Source organism: Heptranchias perlo, chromosome 19, assembly GCF_035084215.1.
Source record: "Heptranchias perlo isolate sHepPer1 chromosome 19, sHepPer1.hap1, whole genome shotgun sequence".
NCBI lineage: Eukaryota > Metazoa > Chordata > Chondrichthyes > Hexanchiformes > Hexanchidae > Heptranchias > Heptranchias perlo.
Window position 1 is genome coordinate 9,922,323 of NC_090343.1, and position 25,891 is coordinate 9,948,213.

At 44.1% G+C, this 25,891-nt stretch overlaps 2 protein-coding genes and 2 non-coding genes across 6 annotated transcripts in view; 2 read left to right on the top strand and 2 right to left on the bottom strand.

The window, feature by feature from the left end:
• The window catches only part of edem2 (ER degradation enhancer, mannosidase alpha-like 2), a 49,517-nt gene extending 36,855 nt beyond the window's left edge, over positions 1 to 12,662 (top strand). For all 3 annotated transcript variants that reach the window (XM_068000277.1, XM_068000279.1, XM_068000278.1), the window contains exons 6-11: positions 2,772 to 2,983; positions 4,325 to 4,466; positions 6,274 to 6,398; positions 8,433 to 8,577; positions 10,592 to 10,713; positions 12,100 to 12,662. In XM_068000277.1, coding sequence (XP_067856378.1) covers positions 2,772 to 2,983; positions 4,325 to 4,466; positions 6,274 to 6,398; positions 8,433 to 8,577; positions 10,592 to 10,713; positions 12,100 to 12,588 — 1,235 coding nt within the window. In that variant the 3' untranslated portion in view covers positions 12,589 to 12,662. The remainder of the gene's footprint in view (positions 1 to 2,771; positions 2,984 to 4,324; positions 4,467 to 6,273; positions 6,399 to 8,432; positions 8,578 to 10,591; positions 10,714 to 12,099) is intronic.
• A 4,119-nt stretch (positions 12,663 to 16,781) lies between these two features.
• trnam-cau (transfer RNA methionine (anticodon CAU)) lies at positions 16,782 to 16,854 on the bottom strand. Its single transcript has one exon. It is a non-coding gene; the product is annotated as a tRNA-Met (tRNA).
• A 907-nt stretch (positions 16,855 to 17,761) lies between these two features.
• trnam-cau (transfer RNA methionine (anticodon CAU)) lies at positions 17,762 to 17,834 on the bottom strand. Its single transcript has one exon. It is a non-coding gene; the product is annotated as a tRNA-Met (tRNA).
• Positions 17,835 to 23,376: 5,542 nt separating this feature from the next.
• Positions 23,377 to 25,891, top strand: part of LOC137335147 (microtubule-associated proteins 1A/1B light chain 3A) — a 30,734-nt gene continuing 28,219 nt past the window's right edge. The window contains exon 1 of the mRNA XM_068000285.1: positions 23,377 to 23,503. Within this exon, the coding sequence (XP_067856386.1) occupies positions 23,464 to 23,503 (40 nt within the window). The 5' untranslated portion in view covers positions 23,377 to 23,463. The remainder of the gene's footprint in view (positions 23,504 to 25,891) is intronic.

Consider the following 25,891-nt stretch of genomic DNA (forward strand, 5'->3'; position numbering starts at 1 on the left):
CCATCACTTTTCCAACCCAACCTCCAAACCCCCCAAAAATTAAATCATTAAAGATGATTGAAGAAAAATCCCCCTCCTGTTTGTTTTATTTGTTCTCGGGATGTGGGTGTTGCTGGCGAGGTTGTATTTGTTGCCCAGCCTTCTTGGACAGTTGCCATCCGCGTGGTGATGATGCTCCCACAGTGATGTTGGGTAGGGAATTCCAGGATCCTGGCCTGGCAGCAGTGAAGGAACGTTGTGTGACTTGGAGGGGAACTTGGTGTTCTCACGACATTGCTGCTCTTGTCTTTCTCTATGCTGGCAGTTGCAGGAGACGTAGATGCTGTCAAAATAACCTTGGTGAGTCACTGCTGTGCATTCTATAGATCGTACATACTGCAGCCACAGTGTGCCCGTGGTGGAGCGAGTGGCTATTGAGCCTAGTGGGAGGAGTGCCAATCAGGCAAAGTACCCCATCCTGGAAGGTTCTTGAGTGTTGTTGCAGCTGCACCCATCCAGACAAGTAGTGCATATTTCATCACACTCCTGACTTGAGCCTTGTAGATGGTGGAGAGGCTTTGAGGGATCAGGAGGTGAGTCATTATTTGCAGAGTGCCTAGCCTCTGGTTTTCCCTTGTAGTCATGGTGTAGATGCGGCTGGTCCAGTTAAGCTTCTGGTCTGTGGTGACCTCCAAAATGTTGATGGTGGAGGACATAGGATTAGCGATTCTGTTGAACGTCAAGGGGAGATGGCTGGGCTTTCTGTTGTTCAAGATGGTCATTACCTGGCACTTAACTGATCCGAATGTTACCTGCCACTTGTCAGTCCAAGTTGATGATTTAGGAGGAGGCTGATAAGATGGTGGGATTAGAGTTATCCTGTTTTTGCGGAGAGGAGATATTTGGCAATCTGTTCCACTGTTGTTGCACTGCAGCAACGCGCCAAGGCTTCTTCGGCAGCACCTCCTAAATCCGCGACCTCCACCACCTAGAAGGACGAGGGCAGCAGGCACATGGGAACACTATCACCTCCAAGTTCCCTTCCACCATCCTGGCTTGGACATATATCGCTGTTCCTTCATCATCACTGGGTCAAAATCTTGGAACTCCCTACCTAGCAGAATTGTTGGGAGCACCTTCACCACAAGGACTGCAGTGGTTCAAGTAGAAGGCCTGTCACCAGCTTCTCAAGGGCAACTATAGATGGGCAATAAATGCTGGCTTCGCCAGCGACACCCACATCCCGAGAATTAATTTTTAAAAATATCTTCCAGATTGTTTGTCCCACCTCTTAACTCCCACCCGTACTGTGGATCATTTGCCAGCTTTGCAGATGTGCAGGCTACCTATCCCCAGAGCTCTGCTTACATCTGTCTGAGCCACCTCCAATCTTCTTTTCTCTTGGGGAAAGTGCTGCTTTCTGTTTGGCCGTGCCCCGCTGTGATCGACCCACTAAAAGCACGTGCAGTATCCTGTGGCACTGGAGGCTGGTGCTCCAGCACACTGCGCCATGCCATCATTTGGCCAAAGTAGCTCTTGAGCCAAGTGGGGAAAGTTGTACAGACCGACTCGCCTGCTAGTTTTTGTTTTCCCGCCCTCCTTCCTTAACGGTATAAATGCTTCACCTCCCCAGAAGGTCCAGAGGATGTTTGGGAACCTATAAATGTAGGAAAAGAAGCCAAAAGGAAAAGTCATCATAAGGTAATTACGGGTGAGACCATTCGGCCCATTTTAATTCATCCAGCCAGGAAGACCCTACATTCCTCCTGTTGCAGCATCTATCTGTTTCTTGGTTTTCATCACTACTGTATCATGGAGCTTGTTCAATGTGTTGATCACTCTTTGTGTGAAGAAGAGCTTCCTGATATCAGTCTTAAATTTCCCTTTTACTTGTATGAACTTCTGTCCCCTTGTCCTACTCTTGGAATTTAACAAAGTGATATTCTGGATTTACCTTTTCCATTCCCTTTATAAGATGTCCTCTTGGATGCCTCCTGTTCAGGCTGAAAAGCCCAGGTTTCTCCAAGAACAACAACTTGCATTTATATCGTGCCTTTTAGAGTAGTAAAACATATTCAGTAGTGTTGAAAACCAAGAAACAGATAGATGCTGCAACAGGAGGAATGTAGGGTCTTTCTGGCTGGATGAATTAAAATGGGCAGAATGGTCTCACCCGTAATTACCTTATGATGACTTTTCCTTTTGGCTTCTTTTCCTACGTTTATAGGAGGTGAGGCATTTATACCGTTAAGGAAGGAGGGCAGGAAAACAAAAACTAGCAGGCGAGTCGGTCTGTTCAACGTTCACCACAGCTCCCAACGATTGGCTCAAGAGCTACTTTGGCCAAACGATGGCATGGCGCAGTGTGCTGGAGCACCAGCCTCCAGTGCCACAGGACGCTGCACGTGCTCTTAGTGGGTCGATCACAAGGTACTTCACAGGAGCGAAATCAAACAAAATTTGAAACTGAGCCACATAAGGAGATATTAGGCCAGGTGAGCTATAGCTTGGTCAAAGAGGTAGGTTTTAAGGAGGCCTGAAAGGAGGAGAGAGAGATAGGGAGGGAATTCCAGAGTTTAAAGCCTAGGCAGCTGAAGGCGGCACAGCCGTCCATGGTGGAGCGATGACTCACAACTCCGATCCCAACGGCTGTAGCCCAGTTGTGAGCTCTTCCGTTCAATTATAGTTAGGTGTTTAGTTTTGTTTTATTAATAATACAGATACACTGAGTGCCAATGCTCACGTTGGGGTGAATGTTTTTGTTTTTAAAAAAATATATATTTTATTTAAAGCTTTCCAGACTCCAACAGGAATGCCTTATGGGACAGTGAACCTGATGAATGGAGTTAATCCCAGTGAGACCCCAGTCACGTGCACCGCTGGTATCGGCACCTTCATTCTGGAATTTGCCACTCTTAGCCGCCTGACAGGCGACCCTGTGTTTGAGCAGGTGGCGAGGAAAGCACTGGATGCACTATGGAACACCCGGTCGGATATCGGGCTTGTGAGTATTTCTCATTATCAGGTTTCCCTCCCCTTTTGTGCTTCACCCTGCCTCTGATGATCAACTTGCGGTTATGTGGCGCTGTCTTTTCTCTCATTGGGGCAGGTGCTTTTGCTCGACTTCAGTGCCGCACCTCAGTGGAGACCTGATACTTCACGTTGGGTGCAGGCACCGAAACCAGCTCAAGCGGCTAGTCTGAATGAATAGATCTTCATCCTTTTCCTCTCGAGGTGCTGACTCCAAAATGAAGGTTGATTCCATGGCACCATGGTTGGCCGATGTTGAGCTAAGAGAGATAGCTAGTTGAATGCACAAGAGGGCAGCCGAGAGACAGCAGTCATTCATCTCCTAATACAGTACATGCACATTCACCCACATAAGCATTGCATGCGTCACACACAACTATTTTGTTCCTGTTCCACTGCGCGCTGCTAATTTTAAATATTTAACTATGTAGATTTTCAGTAATGAACAGTATCTAACCTTATTCTAATTGCAGCCAGGTTGATGATTCCCAGTTGCCACAGAAATTGCCAGGAGTTGTTAAACTTCGGTCTAGAGACAGCTCAGTTATCAACTGCAAAGACAGACTTATGATTAATGAGATTTGGCTGCTTGTAATTGGTGCTACCTAGGAAAGAGTTAATTTTTGATATTGTGATCCATTTCTGTCCTGCCTTTACTGTCACTTCACACCTTACCCCTGCAGTCATTGTCACTTATGAAGACACTGATTCAGCTCTAAAGCTTTGGAATTCCCTCCCTGAACCTCTCCACCTCTTTAAGATGTTCCTTAAAACCTACCTCTTTGACTAAGTTTTTGGTCACATGTCCTAATATCTCCTTATGTGGCTTAGTGTCAAATTTTGTGTGTTAACTCTCCTGTGAAGTGCTTTGGGATGTTTTATGGCATGTTAAAGGCACTGTATAAATGCAAGTTGTTGTTGCTTTCCACAAGCTGGCATTCCTATGGGCCTGTAGGAACCAGATCTGGAATTATCTGTAAAGGGAATTTTTCTTTTTTTTTGTTTTGGTCGGCTGGTGTATCAGGAATGTGGATCTGTAGAGGAATTAGCTCAGAAAACTTTATAACCCTGCAAGAAAAACAGTTGCAGTAGCCTCAATGGCATGAGCAGTTCCAATGGAATGCCTCTTTACAGAAGTCCAAAAAGAAAGACACAATTCCCTTTCAAAACAAATAAAATTATTATTTTCTCGGAGGGGGTAATGATCTATATTACTGAACCACTCCATTTGCTTCTGTGATTATGAAATCAGGGTCTGTTTTAACTGGATCTTTTCTCCCTTTTTCTGCCCCCCCCCCCCACCTCTTTCCCATAGGTTGGAAACCATATCGATGTGATAACGTCAAAGTGGGTGGCACAGGATGCTGGAATAGGGGCGGGGGTCGACTCCTATTTTGAGTATCTGGTGAAAGGAGCCATCCTATTGCAAGACGAGGGGCTGATGTCTTCTTTCCTTGGTAAGAATTGTGCTTTTATTAAATCTGCTTCTGTGTTGAGATTTCCTCTGCAACTTTTGACATATGGGATGAAATATTTGGCGCGAGTGCCCCCCATACAGCTCATATTATACTTGTCCTGGTGAGGCAGAGTATGAGGGCGCTTTACTCTCTATCTAACATATACTTATACCTGACCTGGCAGTGCTTGATCAGACAGAAGGTAGTGCTTTACGTTGAAACATCGCTACGCGTGAATTTCCTCGATCGTTTACGCTGCTTCCGAGATTGGTCCGCCGTAACCCTCTGCCGCTCATTTACATAGCTCCGCCCCGAGATCAGCTCTCGCAAATTTCCTGGAATTCCCGCGAAGAATGCGCTGGCGTAGATCTATGCCCACAAATTTAGGCGCAGTACGGCCCAAAGTTATCTGGAATTTGATTTCTGCGTAAATGCAGTCCAGGAAATTCAGGACTATCTGATTTGGTCACTCAAATTATTGAGTCACACTGGATCCTTTACCAAAAGCAGGGAGGAGTGGGGAGTCTCAGATCATAATGACAACAGCTTGAATTAGTTTTGTAAAGAAGATGGAATATGATTTCAAGTATTTAATTCTGTGGATGGAAACAATGGTCTGGAATTTCCTGGATTGCACTTACGCAGAAATTTACGCTGGTTTCCCTGCCGATCTTGCCAGTGAGAAACTTGGGCCGAAATTCCCTGTGGATCTCATTTACCTATGCCGGAATGTAAAAACCAGCATAAAGCCAGTGCAAATGTGGTACCACCAATAGGAGTTAATAGTGGGGTGCTGTTTTCTGCCATGACGCCTCACTCTCAGAGCCTCCTGCCTCTGCTGTTCCTCTTCCTCTTCCATTGTTTTGCAGAACAGCGGTATATCCATTGTGAAGGCCATTCCAGCTGCATAGTCCTTCTGAACTGGGCGGGGGGGTGGGGGGGGGGGTCGTTCCAAAAACTTTTGGCTACACTGAGACTGACAGCACGTTGGTTAAGAATAGTGCGGTCAGTCCCAGTAAGAAAAATTCAAACAAAATATGTATGAAGAAAATTGCTATCAAACTCCAAAAGTCTCTCTTCTGTCAGGTGACTTTGGGCCGTACTGTGTCTAAATTTGCGGGTATAGATCTACGCCAGCACGTTCTCCACGGGAATTCCAGGAAATTTGCATGAGCTGGTCTTGGGGCAGAGCTATGTAAACAAGCGGCAGAGGGTTTCGGTGGACTAATCTCAAGCGGCATAAACGATCAAGGAAATTCGTGCATGGCGATGTTTCAGCGTTGATCAATTACACGCAAATTTCCTGGCCGCTCTTGCGCCGTAGTTATGCTGTAACTTTCCAGGAAATTCCGATATTCACCTGTTAAGTGTGTGAATTATTTCCCTATGAGTAATGCTACATGGAAGTTTAATACCCTTTGATATTATCCTCTGGTTAACATGTGAAAATAAACAAGTTTAAAAACCTGAGTGGGGAAAAAAAACTCATGTCTGTGTGAACCGGAGTGCTACCAGAAGAAATTAAATCCCATGGAGAACCTCGTACAAAATGTCCTTTGGAAATCTGCTTAGTGTTAATAATCAGAACATTTAGACAGCAATTGCCCCCACACTGGTGGAACACAGAACATTCTGGACTAGATTCTAAATCACCAGCACAAACACTGACCGAGAATGACCGTTATTCATCGTAGCAGATACCAGCTGTCACAGATATTGCTGGAAAATTATTCCATTTTGTAAGAATTTATTCCTGTTTAAGATTAATCTCAACTTAGTTCCTTTCTGTAATGTTTTTTTTTCGTAGACTATGAAAAAGTTATTAAGAATTACACAAAGTTTGATGACTGGTACGTCTGGGTTCAGATGTACAAAGGCACCGTCTCCATGCCTGTCTTCCAGTCTCTGGAAGCTTACTGGCCAGGACTCCAGGTCAGAATTGTTGGACCATTGTGCTGATCTCAGACCTCTGTTTGTTTTTTGTTCCTTTCTTTCTTTGTGCTGTTTCCTTTTAATAAATTTGAGTTGGCAAAAATCTCACTCCAAATTGCACTCCACCCGGTTGTTAAGGCTCGGGTTGCAGATGCTTGATTCGGAAAATGGTCGTGTTGATAGTGCAGTGTCCCTTTGAGGAGAAACTTGATGATAGATTGCTCCCATTCTCCTGGTCCAACTTGTCAATCTGCAGTCTTGAGAGAACAAGATTATGTGGAGGGACTGGAGAAGCTGGGATTGTTCTCCTTCGAGCAGAGAAGGTTAAGGGGAGATTTAATAGAGGTGTTCAAAATTATGAGGGGTTTTGTTAGAGTAGATTAAGGATCACCACCTGATCATCGCCTAGAGACTCCTGATGGAAAATGTGCATGTGTGCAATTGTACGTGTGCGGAGGCAGGGTTTGGGTTCAGCTCTGATGCCCCCCCATAGCTGATTAGCCTGCTGGTATTCGCTACTTTTGTGAGATTATCACTTTCCTCTATTTTCTTCCCAGGTCTCTGCCGTTGCTATTGTGAGCATGCATCAGTCTGGGGAAACAAAGACAGTCCCACCCTACCCCCCACCCCCTCTCCTTCCACAGCACCCCCCACCACCCCACCTTTTGCGGTGTTGTCTTCTCCCTGCTTGGTACTTCCTCATAACAATGCAGCTGAGATCAGTAACTCTGTGCACAGTGGGATAGAACCTGTGGCTCTGATTGTTGGGTTTATAACACATTGTGCTGTAAAAACACACACTTTTTTTACTTTTTTTATAAATTAAGCTCATGATTAGTCAACAACTCCATTATCATTGTATCAAACGACTGCCAGGACAGTAGAAGGCGAACTAGATGGACCGTGGTCTTTTTCTGTCCAGCATTTCCTATGTTCCTATTAGTTTTTCGAAGGGGTTTGTTGTAGGTATACAGATGGCAATATATTATGGACAGGACACTGTAATATGCTAAACAAACAAGAAACGAACATCTCGTTTCTAAAATTTGCTGCTTGTTCTTGTGTGTTCTCGGCACAGTTTGATATTTCATTTTGTAATGGTACAAACAGTTTCAAAAGGGGCGTTACACTACTGGAAAATTGCATGGGTAGTTTATTGTGGTACAGTCTTGGTCAAGGCAGGGGTTTGACTAAGTTAACGGAGCGACAATGTAAGCAGGTTCACGAGGCAAGGAGCTCAATTAGATCATATGATCTATTATGATCTGGAATTCACTGCCTGAAAGGATGGAGGAAACAGGTTCAATAGTAACTTTTAAAAGGGAATTGGATATATACTGTACTTGGAAAGGAAATATTTGCAGCGCTATGGCAAAAAACTGATCTTGCAGCATAAAAGGAAGGCCGTTCAGCCCATCGTGGCTGTGCTGGCTCTTTGAAAGAGCTATCCAATTAGTCCCACTCCCCTGCTCTTTTGCCATGGCGCTGAAAATATTTCCTTTTCAAGTACAGTATATATCCAATTCCCTTTTAAAAGTTACTACTGAACCTGTTTCCTCCATCCTTTCAGGCAGTGAATTCCAGATCATAACAACTTGCTCCGTAAAGAAATGTTACCCCCACCCCCCAGCCGGTTCATCTCCCCATCCCTAATTCTTTTGCCAAATATCTAAAATCTGTGTCCTCAGGTTATCGACCCTCCTGCCACTGGAAACAATTTCTCCTTATTTACTCTATCAAAACCCCTTCATAATTTTGAACACCTCTATTAAATCGTCTCTGCTCTAAGGAGAACAATCCCAGATGTGCTTCTGGAGGGAGAAAGAATTGAGGGATATGGTTGGAGGGAGGTCAGGTGGGGTTGATCCGGATTGTTGGGCCTAGTGGCCTATTCCTTTTTCGTAAAACCCTTCTTCTTTATGATGTACGTTTTCGCTATGAAGAAATTAAAACTTTTTAAAACTCCTGAATCTTCAGCAGACTTTTGCTGCATTTGAAGCCGGGGCTGATGCGTTTTTGTTTCTCCTGCCGTAGAGCCTGATTGGCGACATTAATAACGCGATGAAAACATTCCACAACTACTACCAGGTTTGGAAGCAGTATGGGGGCCTGCCCGAGTTCTACAGCATCCCTCAGGGTTCAACCGTGGACAAGCAGGAAGGCTATCCGCTTCGACCAGGTGAAGAAAGGAAGAACTTTTGTTTAACTAGCACCGTTTCGCGTCCTCAGGACGTCTGAGAGCAATTCACAGCCGAGTGTAACCGCTGTTCTTATGTAGGCAAATGCAGCAGCCATTTTGAGCACAGCAAGGTCCCACCGACGGCAAATGAGATAAACAACCAGTTAATCTGTTAAATATCAGGTACATCAGTCCCAGGACAGCCCTTGCTGAGGTTCCCTTTCCGTAAATTTATTGCGGATGGGGCATTTAAAAAAAACACAACTTTTTATCCCATTTTTCCCCACTACTCCTGAAGATGTGGGTCATCTTCTGATACCTTGTCCGAGTGGCCCATTAATTGTGTGTGAGCCTTGACAGTTGAGTGTTGTCAAGCTATTTTACTACAGGGGACACCCCAGCTGAACCCTAGCCCGTCCACCTATGTACTTCTATCACAAGTCTCTAGATAGCAATCAAGAACTCTGGCTGACATCCCCTCTGAAATTGAGGGATACTGAGGCCAATTATAGCAGGCCAATGGCTGTCCCAACTATTTCAGCACAGAGTCTGAGAGATCTTTCTGGCCTGCATGACACAGTTATTCACTGGCTAAACTCATCGGGCCATCAAGGGGAGCTGTTGCAGAGGCTTTAACGCTCTGAATGAACCCCACTTCTTTCCAGTTCAGTGCACAGCTAATGAAATATATTTTGGCCAGACAGCAAGTGTTCTCAGGCTATTTGACTGTGGGGGTAGCTCAGCCAAGCCTGATTTGTGCCCTCTCCAATGTGAACAGGCACGCACTTTCCAGCAAAGGACATTCACTAGATCAGGAGCAATTTCTCCACTCCCTGTCCTCTGGTATCTGAGGCCCATTATAGCACCTCCACCTCTGCCCATCCTGAAATCAGCTAACGCAGGCTATGGGGGAGTTCGCCATTTAAATTTTTGTAAGGTTTAGAGATTTTTAAATAAATTTCGAAAAATGTAAAACTAACTTCCATCTCTAAACACTGGGGACGAGCATCTCAACACACATCTCGTAATTTCCTGTTTTAAGGTTTCCTGGTCCCTTCTCCTTGTGACTGTGTTGGGCAAGTGACCTGTCCCCAGGCCTCTGTCAGTGTAGCTTTCCAGCCTATTACCGGGGGTGTCGGACTACAACAGTGACGATCCGCCCCACCCTGGACCACACAGCCAAAATCAGGAGCGCCTGTGGGAAAGTAACAGCTTCAAATCCATCGTTCCATCTTATCCCCCGATGTGCAGATACACCGACATAATGTATTGCTGGGCAGTCCATTGGAACATTTTAGAATATCATTTTGAATGTAGTGTGCCATGCATCAGTGCCATCCTTGAAAATAGTTGCTGGAGGGGAGGGGGGAAATTTTGCCTTTCTAGAAGTAATTACAGTGCTAAGATTTTTTTAAAAAAACAAAAGTATACCATAATCCAGCATGAACTTGTTCTGATGCTTGACAAGGCAGAATCAGGCCCTTATAGAAGTGCTGGGATTCCCATCGGTTTCATTCTATACACCCATGATGGGGGGGGGGGGGGGGGCAGTGGGGAAGGTGAGACTGTTCTTTGGCAGTAGGGCATTAACAAATCATATTATGTTACAGCACAGAAGGAGGCCATTCGGCCCAACGTACCTGTGCAAATTTAGACTGTTTATTATGGACTCAACTGACCCCAGCACACTCTCACTGGTCTGTGATGGGGCCATTTCAAACTCTTGTCTCACTAACAGCTGGGGTTTCTCTCTTTCCCCCCCCCCCCCCCCCCCCGACAAAGGTGTTCCACAGTCTATAAAAGCCAACAGGGAACCCCCCCACCCCACAGACTTTACAGAGATTCAAGGGCAGTGTTGAAAATGTGCTCCATGTAAACATACAGCCAACTGATAGCTTATGGGGTCTTCTCACTTCCACCACTCTTTGTTCCAGTGCAATTTATGCAATGTCCAAAGAGACTGGATTATACCAGCCTGAGCTGACATTGTTAAAGGAGTGGTTTGTTGTTACAGAGCTTGTAGAGAGTGCTATGTATCTGTATCGAGCAACTGGAGACCCAACTCTTCTGGAGCTGGGCAGGGACGTCATTGAGGCCATTGAGAAGGTCAGCCGCGTGGATTGTGGCTTTGCTACAGTAAGTACTGAACCTGTTTAAAGCTCAGCAGCGTTTCCTGTCAGTCGCGCTTCCTCATCACTGAGTTTGTTCTAATGTACTCCACTGTTCTGCACCAATTCTGGATCAAGATTATTTGGAGAGGAGAGGAGAGGAAAACTTAACTGTCCATCTTGGGTGGTTCCTTACAGGAATCCCTTCTGCATGAAGGAATGATGTAGACAGTCCAGGGAGAGGCCTATGAGTTGGCCGGCTCTCGAGAAATTGACGAGGTGTGTGTGTACTGCTGGGGGGGGGGAGGAGGCTGCGCAGAAAGAAACAATTTAGTATACAGACACTTCATCGTGTAGAACGGGCTGCCAATTCGTTATCGCCCATTTGCGCTATAATTTCACCCCCGCTATATATCTCACTGCCACTGGTGTGATACCAAATTTAGACAGTTTATTATGGATGCAACTGACCCCAGCACATGTTTTTTTTTAACAAAGGAACTGGCCATTTTACACAGTTCCTAGTTGTGCATTTGGGAGGAAAGGCCAAAGGTTGGCACTGCATGGACAGTAACAATGTCCAATCTCTCTAGACTTAACAATCACTGAAAATCGTGGCAGGTTTTCAGGAGTGGGGAGGATCGTAGTGTGATTTATGGGGGTGGGGGAGGAAGCCATTTTTTTTTTCTAAAACCCAAGTGTTGGGGTCTAGCTGCTTAAATGTCTTGTCAAGTGTCTGATTTTGACAACATAGTCAAAGGGAGTCAAAGACATCTGGGGGAAGCTCATCATTAATGCACCAATGTTTACTGAGTCCTTTAATCCAATATAGGGCTCTGGAAATGGGACATTGGATTCTGAATGGAGTGCTGATCTGAATCCAACAATGGCCAGAAGAGAATATTTTTGAATATTTCACACAATTAAGTTAACAAGTCACAAAAAAAAAACACATTTGAAAGAACTTGAATTTATATAGCGCCTTTCACCACCTCAGGGCGTCCCAAAGCGCTTTACAACCAATGACGTACTTTTGAAGTGGAGTCACTGTTGTAATGTAGGAAACGTGTTACGTAATGCCTTGCGTATCGTTGTAATCAGCCACGGTTCCTGCTCCTGATTTCTACCCAGTCGCTCCTGCTGGAAAGCGCATGTACGTCTGTACGTCGGGTAAGCGCAAGATCAGGCTTGGCTGCAATGTGCCCATAGTCCCACGGGCCACCACTGCATACGTGCACTGCATGGCTATTTCTGCTCTATACGGCTCAGTGTCTCTCATTACCCTGTATATTTCCCCATCGATCATTGTGGTGGGACTGTCAGTTCGCAATGTTTTTGAATTCTTTTAATTGTCATCCAACATTTGAGCGCGTGTGCCTATTATAGACTCAAATGATCTTTTCTTGCATTTAAGGTCCGGGACCTTCGGGACCACGAACTGGACAATCGCATGGAGTCTTTCTTCCTGGCGGAAACGGTGAAATATCTTTACCTGCTCTTTGACCCCGACAACTTTCTCCATAACGACGGGTCCACCTTCCACACGGTCACCACACCTTACGGCGAATGCGTGCTGGGTGCCGGCGGCTACCTGTTCAACACCGAGGCGCACCCCATCGACCCCGCTGCCTTGCACTGCTGCAGCCATCACAAGGAGGAACGGTGGGAGGTCGAGGGACTGATGCAAGGCTTCCGTACCTCGCAGTACGCGAGGATGGGACTGTACGCGGCTAGTGATTCGGAGCGTTACCATCAATACAGCAAGAACATGCGGACAGATCAAGATGGGAAAAAAACAAATAAGAGGACAAATAAAAAAGGAATTCCAATACTAAGCTGCCCCAGTCAGCATTTTAGCTCAAAACTCGCTGTATTAGGTCAAGTGTTTACAGATTATTCCTAGTGTACACAACGACCTTATGATCTAAAGGGTCTTTATTTATGAAATTAAGTGGAATAAAGTTTGGCTATTTGTAATTGATTTTTCTAAGGGTTTTCTTTTGTTTTTCGGAGGGTGGGCAGAGCGGAGAATGTTACACCAATACCCCAGCATCATCTCTACAACAAAACAGAAAGACTTGCATTTATATAGTGCCTTTTACGGCCACAGGACTTCCCAAAGCGCTTTACAACCAATGAAGTACTTTTCGAAGTGTAGTCACTGTTGTAATGTAGGAAATGCAGCAGCCAATTTTGAGCACAGCAAGGTCCCACAAACAGCAATGTGATAGCGAACAGCAATGTGATAGCGAACAGATTATCTGTTTTAGTGATGTTAGTTGAGGGATAAATATTGGCCAGGACAACGTGGAGGGCTCCCCTGCTCTTCTTCGAATAGTGCCGTGGGATCTTTTACGTCCACCTGACAGGGCAGACGGGGATTCAGTTTGACGTCTCATCCAAAAGTCGACACCTCCGACAGCACAGCACTCCCTCAGTACTGCACTGGAGTGTCAGCCTAGATTTTGTACTCAAGTCCCTGGAGTGGGGCTTGAATATACAACCCGCTGATGCAGTGGCTCGAAACAATTGGCGAGGTGATTTAGTTTCTTACCTCTTTAATAAAAAGAATGTCAAGAAAGAAAGAAGGAACGTGCATTTATATGGTGCCTTTCACGTCCTCAGGACGTCCCAAAGCGCCTTGCAACCAATGAATTACTTTTGACGTGAAGACATTATTATTATTATTTATGAGCCAATCGCAGCGGCCAATTTTGTGTACAGTAAGGTCCCACAAACGGCAAATGATATGAATGACCAGTTAACCTATTTTTGGTGGTGGGGGAGGAGTGAGGAATGTTGGCCAGTACACTGGAGAACTCCCTGCTCTTTGAATAGTGTCATCGTATCTTTTGCATCTACCCAAATAGCACACTAAGATATAACACCTCTAACAATATAACTCTCCCTCAGTACTGAGTTCTGCTGTGTAAATTAGTCACTGAATCCTCAACTAGTCAAGAAGACCATTAATCCATACTTTTTTCTTTCTCCGTGCATATCTGTACCTCAAGTGTATCTGGAAATCTCAAGATGTATTTAGCAATGCAGTTTAAGCGAACAGGGGAACGTATTTGGGGAAGCCAGCCATGTCATGAGCTCTGCGAGAATTATTTCCCCTTTTTCTCTAATTTCTTTTTCCAACATTATTAAAATGCCTTTTCGTCTTTCTGTTCAGTTCTGATGGGTTGTGCACTTGAAATGTAAATAACCTGTATTTTCTCCTTACAGATACTGGTTTTCATGTCTAATTCCTGTATCACTGGGGGATTTTGAAGCAGCATCAGAACTATCACAGAAGGGATGGGTAGAGTAAAAAGATCACAGAAACACAAAGGGTTTCTTAATTTAAGTAATGATATTATGTTTCAATAGAGGGTATTAGTAGCTGATAAATTGACGGCTTCATGTTGAATACATAAAATTGGCAGGAAGTGACTCACACTACAATTTAATCAAAGTGACATCCTAGGAGAAAAATACAAGTGATTTATGATGTTATCTGCTCCCAGTGATTAGATTACTGCTTTGAAATCATTGCATATCTCAGTGCGCTGTAAAAGTGAGTGTTATTTTCTGGAAAAGCAGCACACTGTCTCTATAAAATCTCCTCTTTCTATTAAACCATAATGTGGAGATGCCGGTCGGTGATGGACTGGAGTGGACAAATGTAAGGAATCTTACAACACCAGGTTATAGTCCAACTGTTTTATTTGAAAATCACAAGCTTTCGGAGGCTTTCTCCCTCGTCGAAGGAGTAAGCCTCCGAAAGCTTGTGATTTTCAAATAAAACAGTTGGACTATAACCTGGTGTTGTAAGATTCCTTACATCTGAAGGAGAAAGCCTCCGAAAGCTTGTGATTTTCAAATAAAACAGTTGGACTATAACCTGGTGTTGTATTAAACCATAAACAAACTAACTACCAATCTTGTAAATTACCCTCACTTTCCATCACATGACATAGAACATATAAAATGTCCAGAATGAATCTAATCATTTTTTTTTGAGGAACCCAAAGAAAATGAGGTTAATCAAGAACTAATGCCTCCCATCTTCCTCATCTACATGCTTCCCCTCAGCGACATCATTCGTAAACAATGGGGTTCCACGTAAGCTTGCCAACTCTGGTTGGATGTATTCATAGAGGTTTCATCACATGACCTCCTGTCTCCAACTGCCCTACCCAGTCAAACAGCCCTTTTTTCCCATCTCCAATATTTTTATAACTAATAAACAAAAGTGTTCAAAGAAAATGAAAAAAGACACACAATTTTTAAAAATGCCGCTATGATTTATCTCCCGGATGTTGCTCGCAGCAGTGTCCAGGAGATTAATCTTTAGTTCCAGGAGGCTTTGGGACAATCCTGGAGGGTTGGCAACCCGCGTCCCAAATGTATGTTGATGATATTCCACTCTATCTTTCGACCCCTCGACGTCCTATATGTTGCCAGACTGCTTGTCAGACGTTGTCATAATTTCCTCCAGCTCAATATTAGGAAGACCGAAGCCATAAGTCTTTGACCTCTGCTACCAATTACACTTCCTTACCACGGACTCCACCCACTCCCCAGGCAGTGTCTCACAATGAGCCAGACTGTTTGCGGTCTTAACAACCTGTTCAACACTGAACTTAGTTTCAGACTCCATATCTTCTCCACCACTAATAACGCTTGCTTCCACCTCTGTAACATCGTCCACCTCCACACCTACCTCAGCCCCTTCTCCACAGAGACCCTTGTACCTGCCTTCATCATCTCTGGACTCAATTACTCCAACACTGTCCTTGCTGGCCTCCCATCCACCACACTCCATAAACTAAAACTTGTCCAAAACTCTGCTGAGCGAATCCTGACCTGCACAAAATCCCACTTGCTCAACACCCCTGCCCTCGCTGATTGGCTCCCTGCTCCCCAATGCATTAAATTTGAAATCTTTGTCATTAAATTACTCCTTGGACTCATCCCATCTTATCTCTGAAATCTCTTCCAGCCCTAAATTCCTATCCCCAACACTCAGTTTCTCTGAATCCAGCCTTTTGTGCATTCCCTCCCCTCCCTCACCATCAGTGGAAAAGCCTTCAGCTGCCTCAGTTTTACTCCTGGACCTCTCTCCCTAAACCTCCTCAGAATCGATCTCTTTGACCAAGCTTTTGGTCACCCCTCCTACTCTCTCCCTTCTTCATTTAAGCATCTTGGGACGTTTTACTACGTTAAAGGCGCTATATAAATGCAAGTTGATTTGACATCCATTTTCCTTACATTTATGATGTGTCGTGGGATGGTTAAAGGCACTATATAAATGCAAGTTGTTATTTAAAATGCTGTAGATTATAGGAAGGGGGAAGGTCTGAGGAAGTTAAGGAGTTCAACATTTGAGGCCCTGTGAAACAATAATTAGAGTAGGAGACAGTGTGACGAGTCTTGATTTAAACACAGTAAAGATGCAGGGAGGAAGAGAGGTTAGAACCGTGTATGTTTTTGGAGTTTACGGGGGACTTGGCTGGAATGTTCACAGCAGCAATGACCATAGCAGTTTTGATAAAATAAGAGAGAGTTTGGAAGTGAGAAGAGAGAGAATGATCACCATTCTTGTTGCCTATCCAGGAGTGTGAGAGAGGTGCAAGGAGACCTTCCCAGGTTGTGTACCAGATATGAACTCGGCTGGTGAATCTAAAAATGCAGTGCTTTTAAAAAAGCTAGAATATTTGCTTCCATGTAATTATAAAACAATAATATGTAGGGACTCAATGAATTAGAACACAGTCCTTATATCTGTAGCACACCATTTTCCCTCCTAAACCTCCAGCAGCTGAGCTCTCTCACTTATTTTTCCCCAAATTGTCACTCATTTTTTCATTGATTCTACCAGTACCACTCACTCCAGATTCACATATGGGAAACGTTGTTAAATAGGTAATCTTAACATCAGCTGGCCTCTTGAAAGAATTCAGCTAAATATTTTGGGGGTTAAATGCTGCTCTCATTTTACAGTACTTATTAAATGGATTTAATCTAATTAATACAGTTTGGGGTCAGATAGTCAAACTGATTGTTGCTCATGCAAATAATTGGAGCGAATCTTTAAAATAAAAGGAGTGCCCCGTGTGAGGCTCGAACTCACGACCTTCAGATTATGAGACTGACGCGCTGCCTACTGCGCTAACGAGGCTCTGTATACAACAGGAGCGGGGCTGATTCAGAGTCTGGGTCTCGGCTGCTAAGTGCTGGGTTGCAGCATTACCAGAGTTTGAGTAATGCTGGTGCTGGACTTCGGTGGCCGGGTTATGGAGCTCGGTGCACGGCCGCTGGAGGGGCTCTGACTCCCCGGGGAGAGATGCAGCTGGTTACCAGCGGCGGAGCCCGGGGTTTGGGGGGGGGGGGGGGGGGGAAGAGGACGGTCCGGGGAACCGCGGGGTCCTAGAGTCCGCCTCGGTTAACTGATACAGGAAAGTAGGGATCAGACCGGGAGAGTGGGGAGGGGGGTCAGTGGAGAGGGGGGCAATGGAGATGGGGACAGGGACAGGGGGAAATTATAGAGGGGGGTTATTGAGAGGTGCAATGGAGAGGGCGTCAGGCGAGGGGGGGGGGGGGCAATGATGATGGGTCAATGGACAGGGATTCAAGGAGCAGGAGGCAATTGCAAGTTAGAAGCCAAGGGGCAATCGCAAGGCAATCATACACCGCACTACCGTCTCTACCTTTTTTTAATGAGGTTCTGCACTAAACTCGTTCGCCTTATTGGCAACATTCCCCATCCCAGCTCAACCTTTAAATGCAAAGGAATGGAGAAACACGAGCTCGGGAGGCTTGCTGCCATCGGTAAAGGTTGCAATGATTGGCAAAGTGAAAATAATAATAAAAAAAAGGGGAACATGATTGTAAAACTGAACGGAAAGATCAGCAACCTTTGCCCCTGCCGTTATTCTGCATGTTAAGCAATCGTCGATCACTGACCATCGAACAGGAGGATTAAACCGGCGGACACCAAGAGTCAGGGAGATTGCTCCAGCAGTGTTTTGCAGCTCCTGTTATCTTTTCTCAGCTGTATCTGTAAATTCAGATTCCCATAAAACAAGTGCCCCGTGTGAGGCTCGAACTCACGACCTTCAGATTATGAGACTGACGCGCTGCCTACTGCGCTAACGAGGCCCTGTAAACGTTATCTACACGAATGGTAGATCAACGGGAAAAGTATAAATCAGTAGTTTGTTGGATTAATTCTTTTCCTTTTTTCCTCAGAAGTTAAAAAATGTCAACAAAACTGAATCGATTCAAAGAATTGGTACTTTCAACATAACTTTTATTTTCTCTCTCCTCTTTTACTTGGTCTTTGTTCAAAACTCTGCCAGCTATGTCCTGGCGCACACATAAGTAAAAAACAGCAACTTGCATTTGTATAATGCGTTTAAAGTAGTAAAATGCTCCAAGGCGCTTCACAGGAGCGTAGTCTGACAAAAATTGACACCCAGCCAAAGAAGGAGACATTAGGACAGGTAACTAAAAGTTTGGTCAAAGAGGTGTGATTTAAGGAGAGTCTCAAAGCAGGAGAGAGAGGCGGAGCGGTTTTTGTTCTATTCGTTCATGGGATGTGGGCGTCGCTGGTGAGGCCGGCATTTATTGCCCATCCCTAATTGCCCTTGAGAAGGTGGTGGTGAGACGCCTTCTTGAACCGCTGCAGTCCATGTAGTGACAGTTCTCCCACTGTGTTGTTAGGAAGGGAGTTCCAGGATTTTGACCCAGCGACGATGAAGGAACGGCGATATATTTCCAAGTCGGGATGGTGTGTGACTTGGAGGGGAACGTGCAGGTGGTGTTGTTCCCATGTGCCTGCTGCTCTTGTCCTTCTAGGTGGTAGAGGTCGCGGGTTTGGGAGGTGCTGTCGAAGAAGCCTTGGCGAGTTGCTGCAGTGCATCCTGTGGATGGTACACACTGCAGCCACTGTGCACCGGTGGTGAAGGGAGTGAATGTTTAGGGTGGTGGATGGGGTGCCAATCAAGCAGGCTGCTTTATCTTGGATGGTGTCGAGCTTCTTGAGTGTTGTTGGAGCTGCACTCATCCAAGCAAGTGGAGAGTATTCCATCACACTCCTGACTTGTGCCTTGTAGATGATGGAAAGGCTTTGGGGAGTCAGGAGGTGAGTCACTCGCCGCAGAAAACTCAGCCTCTGACCTGCTCTCGTAGCCACAGTATTTATATGGCTGGTCCAGTTAAGTTTCTGGTTAACTGGACCAGCCATATAGGTTATGGGGTGTATACCCCACACACCCAGGAGCGAAGTGACTCCCCTGAAAGGCAGTGTGATTCTCATAGAAAAAGAGGGCGCCAATAATACAGCACTATGGAACAATTCACGGGGGCACTTCCCATGTGGCTAGTCCACCCCTGCATTCACCCATCACCTGGCTGACCTACACTGGCTCCCCATCACCGAACACATTCAATTCAAAATCCATGTCCTCATGTAAAAATCCCTCTGTGGCCTTATCCCACCATATATATATTACATAGTATTACATCACATAGTATTTACAGCACAGAAATAGGCCATTCTGGCCCAACGGGTCTATGCTGGTGTTTATACTCCACAGGAGCCTCCTCCTACCTTACTTCATCTCACACTAACAAAATATTCTTCATATCCCCACTTACAATCACCCCACCATTGGTGGCAGAGCCTTCAGTTGCCTCAGTCCTATTTTCTACTTAAGAAATAGGAGCAGGAGTAGGCCGTACGGCCCCTTGAGCCTGCTCTGCCATTCAATAAGATCATGGCTTATATTTGGCCTCAACTCCACTTTCCCGCCCGATCCCCATATCCCTTGATTCCCCTGGAGTTCAAAACTATCTCAGCCTTGAATATACTCAATGACTCAGCATCCACAGCCCTCTGGGGTAGAGAATTCCGAAAGTTCACAAGCCTCTGAGTGAAGAAATTCCTCCTCATCTCAGTCTTAAATGGCCGACCCCTTATCCTGAGAACTCCTCTGGAACTCCATCCCTAAATATCTCTGTCTTTCCACCACCGTTTCCATGCTTAAAAAACTTTCTCAAAACCCATCTCTTCAACCAAGTTTTCAGATATCCCTTCAAGCCTTTCCCTTCCTTATTTACAAAGCATCTTGGGACATTGTGTTAAAGGCACTACATAAGTGCAAGTTGTTGTTGTTATTGTCTCCTTATGTTGCACACGCCACAGGCTGGCCAAGAGGGTGGATGGGTGACCTACCTGCTCCTCAACCTGGTGTTCATCCAATGGTGAAGAGGTGCATCAGAGCAGCACATCAACCCCTCCTCAAGAATAAGCCAGTAAGCAAAGGATCTCTCCTCCCCTTTGAAACTCATTTTGTGAAATGGGAATGCAATGCGAATTTAGTGCCTATTACAGTACTTTGTGGCACAGTGCAAATGCTTCAGCGCTGCCCTGTGCCAGCTACTGTATTCACACACATGCATTAATTAATGTAGTTGCAGAGTGATTGCCCCCACGTGGAGGCAATCACTCTGCAGCTACATTATTTAATGCATGTGTTATCATCATAGTATCATAGTAGGTGCAGCACAGGAGCAGGTCATTAGGCCTATCGTGCCTGTGCCAGCTCTTTGAAAGAGATATCCATTTAATCCCATTCCCCTGCTCTTTCCCCATAGCCCTGTAATTTTTTTACATTCAAGTATTTATCCAATTTCCTATTGAAAGTTGCTACTGATTCTGCTTCCACCACCCTTTCAGACAATGCATTCCAGATCATTACAACTCGCTGCGTAAAAAATGTTTCCTCATGTCACCTCTGGCTCTTTTACCAATCACCTTAAATCTGCGTCTTCTGGTTACCGATCCTTCTGCCACTGGAAACAGTTTCTTATTTACTCTGTCAAAACCATTCATGATTTTGAATACCTCTATCAAATCTCCCCTTAACCTTCTCTGTTCTAAGGAGAACAATCCCAGCTTGTCTCTCCACATAACTGAAGTCCCTCATCCCTGGCACCATTCTAGTAAATCTTTTCTGCACCCTCTCTAAGGCCTTGACATCCTTCCTAAAGTGTGGTGCCCAGAAATGAACACTAGTCCAGCTGATGCCTAATCAGTATTTTATAAAGGTTTAGTATAACTTTCTTGCTTTTGAACTCTATGCCTCTATTAATAAAGCCCAGGATCCCATATGCTTTTTTAAACAGGATTTTCAACTTGTCCTGCCACTTTCAAAGATTTGTGTATGTGTACCCCCAGGTCTCTCTGTTCCTGTAGCCCTTTTAAAATTGTACCATTTAGTTTACATTGCCTCTCCTCATTCTTCCTACCAAAATGCATCACTTTACACTTCTCTGCATTAAATTTCATCTACCATGTGTCTGCCCATTTCACCAGTCTGTCTATGTCCTCCTGAAGTCGGTTACTATCCTCCACACTGTTTACTACATTTCTGAGTTTCGTGTTGTCGGCCAGGGCCTGTGGTAACCTGAGTTAAGAGAGAATTGACTCTTCTCCTCTGTGTACTAAGCCAGTAACCGTAACCAGTGACCTCCAGTCAACAGTGTCATCTGCAAACTTTGAAATTATACCCTCTATACTCTAACATCACTGTATACTTCCCTCTGGTCTGAAAAACAACCATTCATCACTACTCTCTGCTTTCTGTCCCCTAGCCAATTTAGTATCCATGCTGCCACTGTCCCTTTAATCCCATGGGCTTTAATTTTGCTAACAAGTCTATTATATGGTACTTTAGCAAATGCCATTAGAGGGGTTCACTCTTTTAGCATAACATAACAGTCACTGCACTCCAAACATAATAATTATGTGAAGCACTTTGAAGCATTTTGATGTGATAAAGTGCTATATAAATACAAGTATTATTTTATTAGTATGTTGATAGTCAGAAGAATTATTGTACTGTAGCGGATATTGCAACATGAATGTTTTCAATTCTGTTTTTCATTAGCAGCTTTTTTCCTCTCTCTCAACTTTCATCTTCTTCTTCCTCAAATGAATGGTTGGAAACATGCCAGGTCATCCTAGTGATGCTCTATAACTGGCCACGCCATTCCCATTGGTGCTCTATAACTAGCCACACCATTCGCAGCTCTGTTATATAACTAGCCATTCCGTACCCAATGCTCTATAACTAGCCACTCCATTCCCAGTGGTGCTTTATAACTACCAGTTATGGTACCAGATAAAACAGAACTGAGAGGTTATACCTATCAGGAAAGACTGAACAGGCTGCAGCTCTTTTCTCTAGAAAAGAGAAGATATTTCCACTTGCAGGGGAGACCAGAACTAGGGGCCATAAATATAGGATAGACACTAATAAATCCAATAGGGGAAACTTCTTTACCCACAGAGTGTTTAGAATGTGGAACTTGCTACCACAAGGACTAGTTGAGGTGACTAGCATTGGTGCATTTAAGGGAAGCTAGATAAATACGTGAGGGAGAAAGGAATAGAAGAATATGTTGATGGAGTTAGATGAAGAAGAGTGGGAGGAGGCTTATGTGGAGCATAAACACTGGGATCGACCAGTTGGGCTGAATGGCCTGTTTCATTGCTGTACATTCTGTGTAATTCTATGTAATAACTAGCCACTCCATTACCAGTGGTGCTCTATAACTAGCCATTGCGGTTCCAGTGAAGTAACTTCTTTCCACTTGGAGCCTCCTCATGACCCATTTAGCCATTTGTTCCACACTTTCAAGTCCATCACTGCCTGAAAGAACATTTTTTAAAAATCAAAGACTCCTCCACCTGAAATGAAACCTGGCACTAATTACATTGCACAGATGTGGACACACATCCTGTCCCTGTGGAAAGGATGAATCGTCATGGAGGCGCTGGCATTGCCAAGTTTGCAAGGGGTGATGATGCCAAATTCACCTAAGCATAACTTGCCATTGTGAACATGGTAAAATGCCGCACTAACCTACTGTAAAACCCAGTTTGTGAGTTACATATTCACTTGTTATAATCCAGATTTGACAGTAAAGAACCAAATACTAATAAAACTTGTATGCAAAAATAAGGCATGGAGGAAACAACTCCCTACTGGCAAGTTCTCATTCTCAGGTGGGTCAAACAAGAGTCGTAAGTATGGTGGAACCATCTGTGCTGGGGTGGGCAGCTGGATGTAGGGCAGTAAAATGACCATCACATTATCAATGTCAGGGGCATTTATTTGTATCACAATCCACTGTTGATCATCATTCTACAATGGCATGAGGCAGAATCCAAATACTGAGAGTCACCAGTAAGAAGACATGATTAAACCAAAATAAGGCGGAGGCGCAAAATAATTATTCAATATGTTTATTACGGATAAGCTGACAGTTCGCTATTTAGCGACCTTTTTTATAATTGCGATGGTACAAACAGTTCCTGTTATACTTTCTGTCGACAAGTACTGTAAAGATTGAAATTGATACATTGATTACAAATGTAACAACCCCCTTTTTAACAGATAAGAACAATGTCGTTTATTAAATATGACCTAAGTAACTTCAAAAGATATCAGATTATTGTGTATCGTTCGAATACAGTTCAACGGCCGAACTTTAAAACAATATTTTATTTGGCACTTTCCCTTTATTGTGTGTGCGTGTCAGAGGGAAAAAAAACATTAACATCGGCGAACATCGCCCCGCGCCCTCCCCCTTAAGTGCATTTTGCGTTGACGTCAAGGTGTTCACGTGATATGGTTTGTTACATCGCCCTGTGTTTGGACACATCAGGAACAGCACCGTCCGCTTGAGCTGATTATTCTAGGGTTCTCCTGCCCAGAAAATGCCTTCTGACAAGTCATTCAAACAGAGGAGAAGCTTTGGTAAGTGGTCGAGCTGCAGGGGGAGAGAAGGAGAGCAAAAAAAAAAGGATCGAGGAGGAATAGAAGGAAGAAATGTAGCATTTAGGGAAGAAGTCTTGGCTTGTGTTGTTGTTTGTGTCCTCCCTTCCTTTCTCTGCAGGGCTGTTTTTTTCTCTCTCTCTCTATCTCTTATTTGCCTTTGACCTTCTCTCAGCTGACTGGGGTGAGGTGATGGTGGTGGGGATGATACCGGTTTGGATTCATTTAAACAGCTGCTAAAAGGTTAGATCAGAGCCAGAAAAGGGGGGAGGGTGGAAGAAGAGAGATAGAAGAGAGAGAGAGAGAGAGAGAGAGTGAGTGAGTGATCAATTGCAGGCAACAAGGAAGGAAATTCTCTAAAGTGCCTAACAAAGGGGACGGCACTCTGGCTGAGATCGCTGGTAGCCTGAGGACAATATATTACAAATCCAAGCCCCAACATTTAATACTCCCCCTTTCCATTGAAACGAATCTCAATTATTTTTTTCTGCCTTTCTTTTTCTAAATCTGAAACAAACCAGGTTTATTGTGCATCACTGATCTTCGATCTCTGTAATAAAGAGCGAATTGTGGCTCGCACTAACCTTATAACAACTCTCGGAGTGGAGCTTTCTAAAGGATCAGGATTTTTGTTGCTGTAGTCATACTTTGGAAGCCATTTTACAGCAAATCGTCCTTTTTAAAAACTGTTTTACTAACAAAGAGAATGTGACTCCTCCTCCACCTTTACAGATCTTTTGTTTTCTTTTAACCACCAAAGCGAAATTTCTTAGGAAAATCAGTCACACTTTCCTTTCTCTCTCTGTAATCTGGCCTCAATTACAATGTTAAAAATAGATGTTTAAAAAACTAAATTATAATTTGCCACCGAGTACTGCAATAAACAGTGGGGAGGAATCCAGATCCTGTATATAATGTTTACAATTTGATGATATTCTTGTGCATTTGCTTCTAATTCTAAATGCATCTTGTACTCTGGTGAAAATATTGACCAGAGATTATTTCCCATTTGTCTTCAATTAGATGTTTGACATTAATTTATAAAGCAAAATAGTTAGTGATCAGGTAGGCTTTTCTTACCATCCATTTAATTGCTGAGCCATCAATTTAATGCATTACATTTTTTAAAAAGTAGTAATATTTTCAAAAACTATTATTAAGCCAATTTAAGTTAAAGGGCAAGACAAATGACATAATACATCATAGATTAATGTGTATTTATTTTTGTTGTTATTAATATTAGTTAGGAATGGAGGAGCATGTAGGGGTTTGGCCTTGATTGCCTCAGAGAGACTGACATTTCAACATGTTTTCACCCTTTTGGAGATGGTGCATTCAACAGAAAATTGTTCGTGTATTCCCACACTAACGTATCAGACAAAGACGGTGGAGATTGTTAAAGCCATAATTATTTTATATCAGTCACTGAATGAGGCCTTAGTTTGAGAAGGGTTCTCTCTAGGGGATTTGGACCCTGGTTTTAAATACGAGTTCAAATTTCAAACATTGGCCCCTAATCTCCAGTTTTAGGCAAAACAAAAATCAATTTAACAAAAATGTCTAATTTTATTTTGAGATTAGTTGACCTGCATTGTGATTTTAATACTGTACCTTATTACCTCTCCCTTCCACAGTAGGAGTGGAAACACATTCTCCACCTACTAAAACTCCTTAAAGCTCTATGATATTCTGTCTGTAATGTTTTATATCAGTGATCCAATAACTCAACTACAAGGAAACATTTGCCCTTTATTGCCTAGATTGTTTAATTGCAAGATGTTAACCAAATTTTACCAAATCCTGTGTTCAAATACTGAAAGATTGGGAAAGTTGTACCAAAGTTTGAATAGGACTGGGCCATAATGGGAGCTGTAATTAGCTTCTGCCAAGACTGAAAGTGTTGTTTGACTCTCATCATTCACCACATTCTGTTGATGTCCCCCTTCCCCCTTCAGCCCTTCTGGATGAAGATCTGGAAGGTACTGGGACCATGAAGGACCTTACTAACCACGGTCCCCACCCATCTTGCTCCCAAATGCATCCTACCGATGTGGTGCAACACATCACCCCCCCGCCCACCCCCCAATCTGGGCAAAGCAACTGGGACATGGCCGGTGCAAGTGAGTGATGCAGGAGCTGCACATGTAACTGGGGTTGAGGACCCGCATCATCTGTCTCTCAAGCTGCCCCTGTATCAAGGAAAAGACCCTGATACTGTCAACTCTCAATACCTAGTGCTAAAGAGCTGTACTGAGCTCCCTTAAGGCCCTGACTCTATGTAACTTGCAAGTACCATATACTGTATCCTGTAATGACCTATGTAAGATGCAACTAATTGAATTAAAGAAATCAGCTATCCCAGTGACAGCT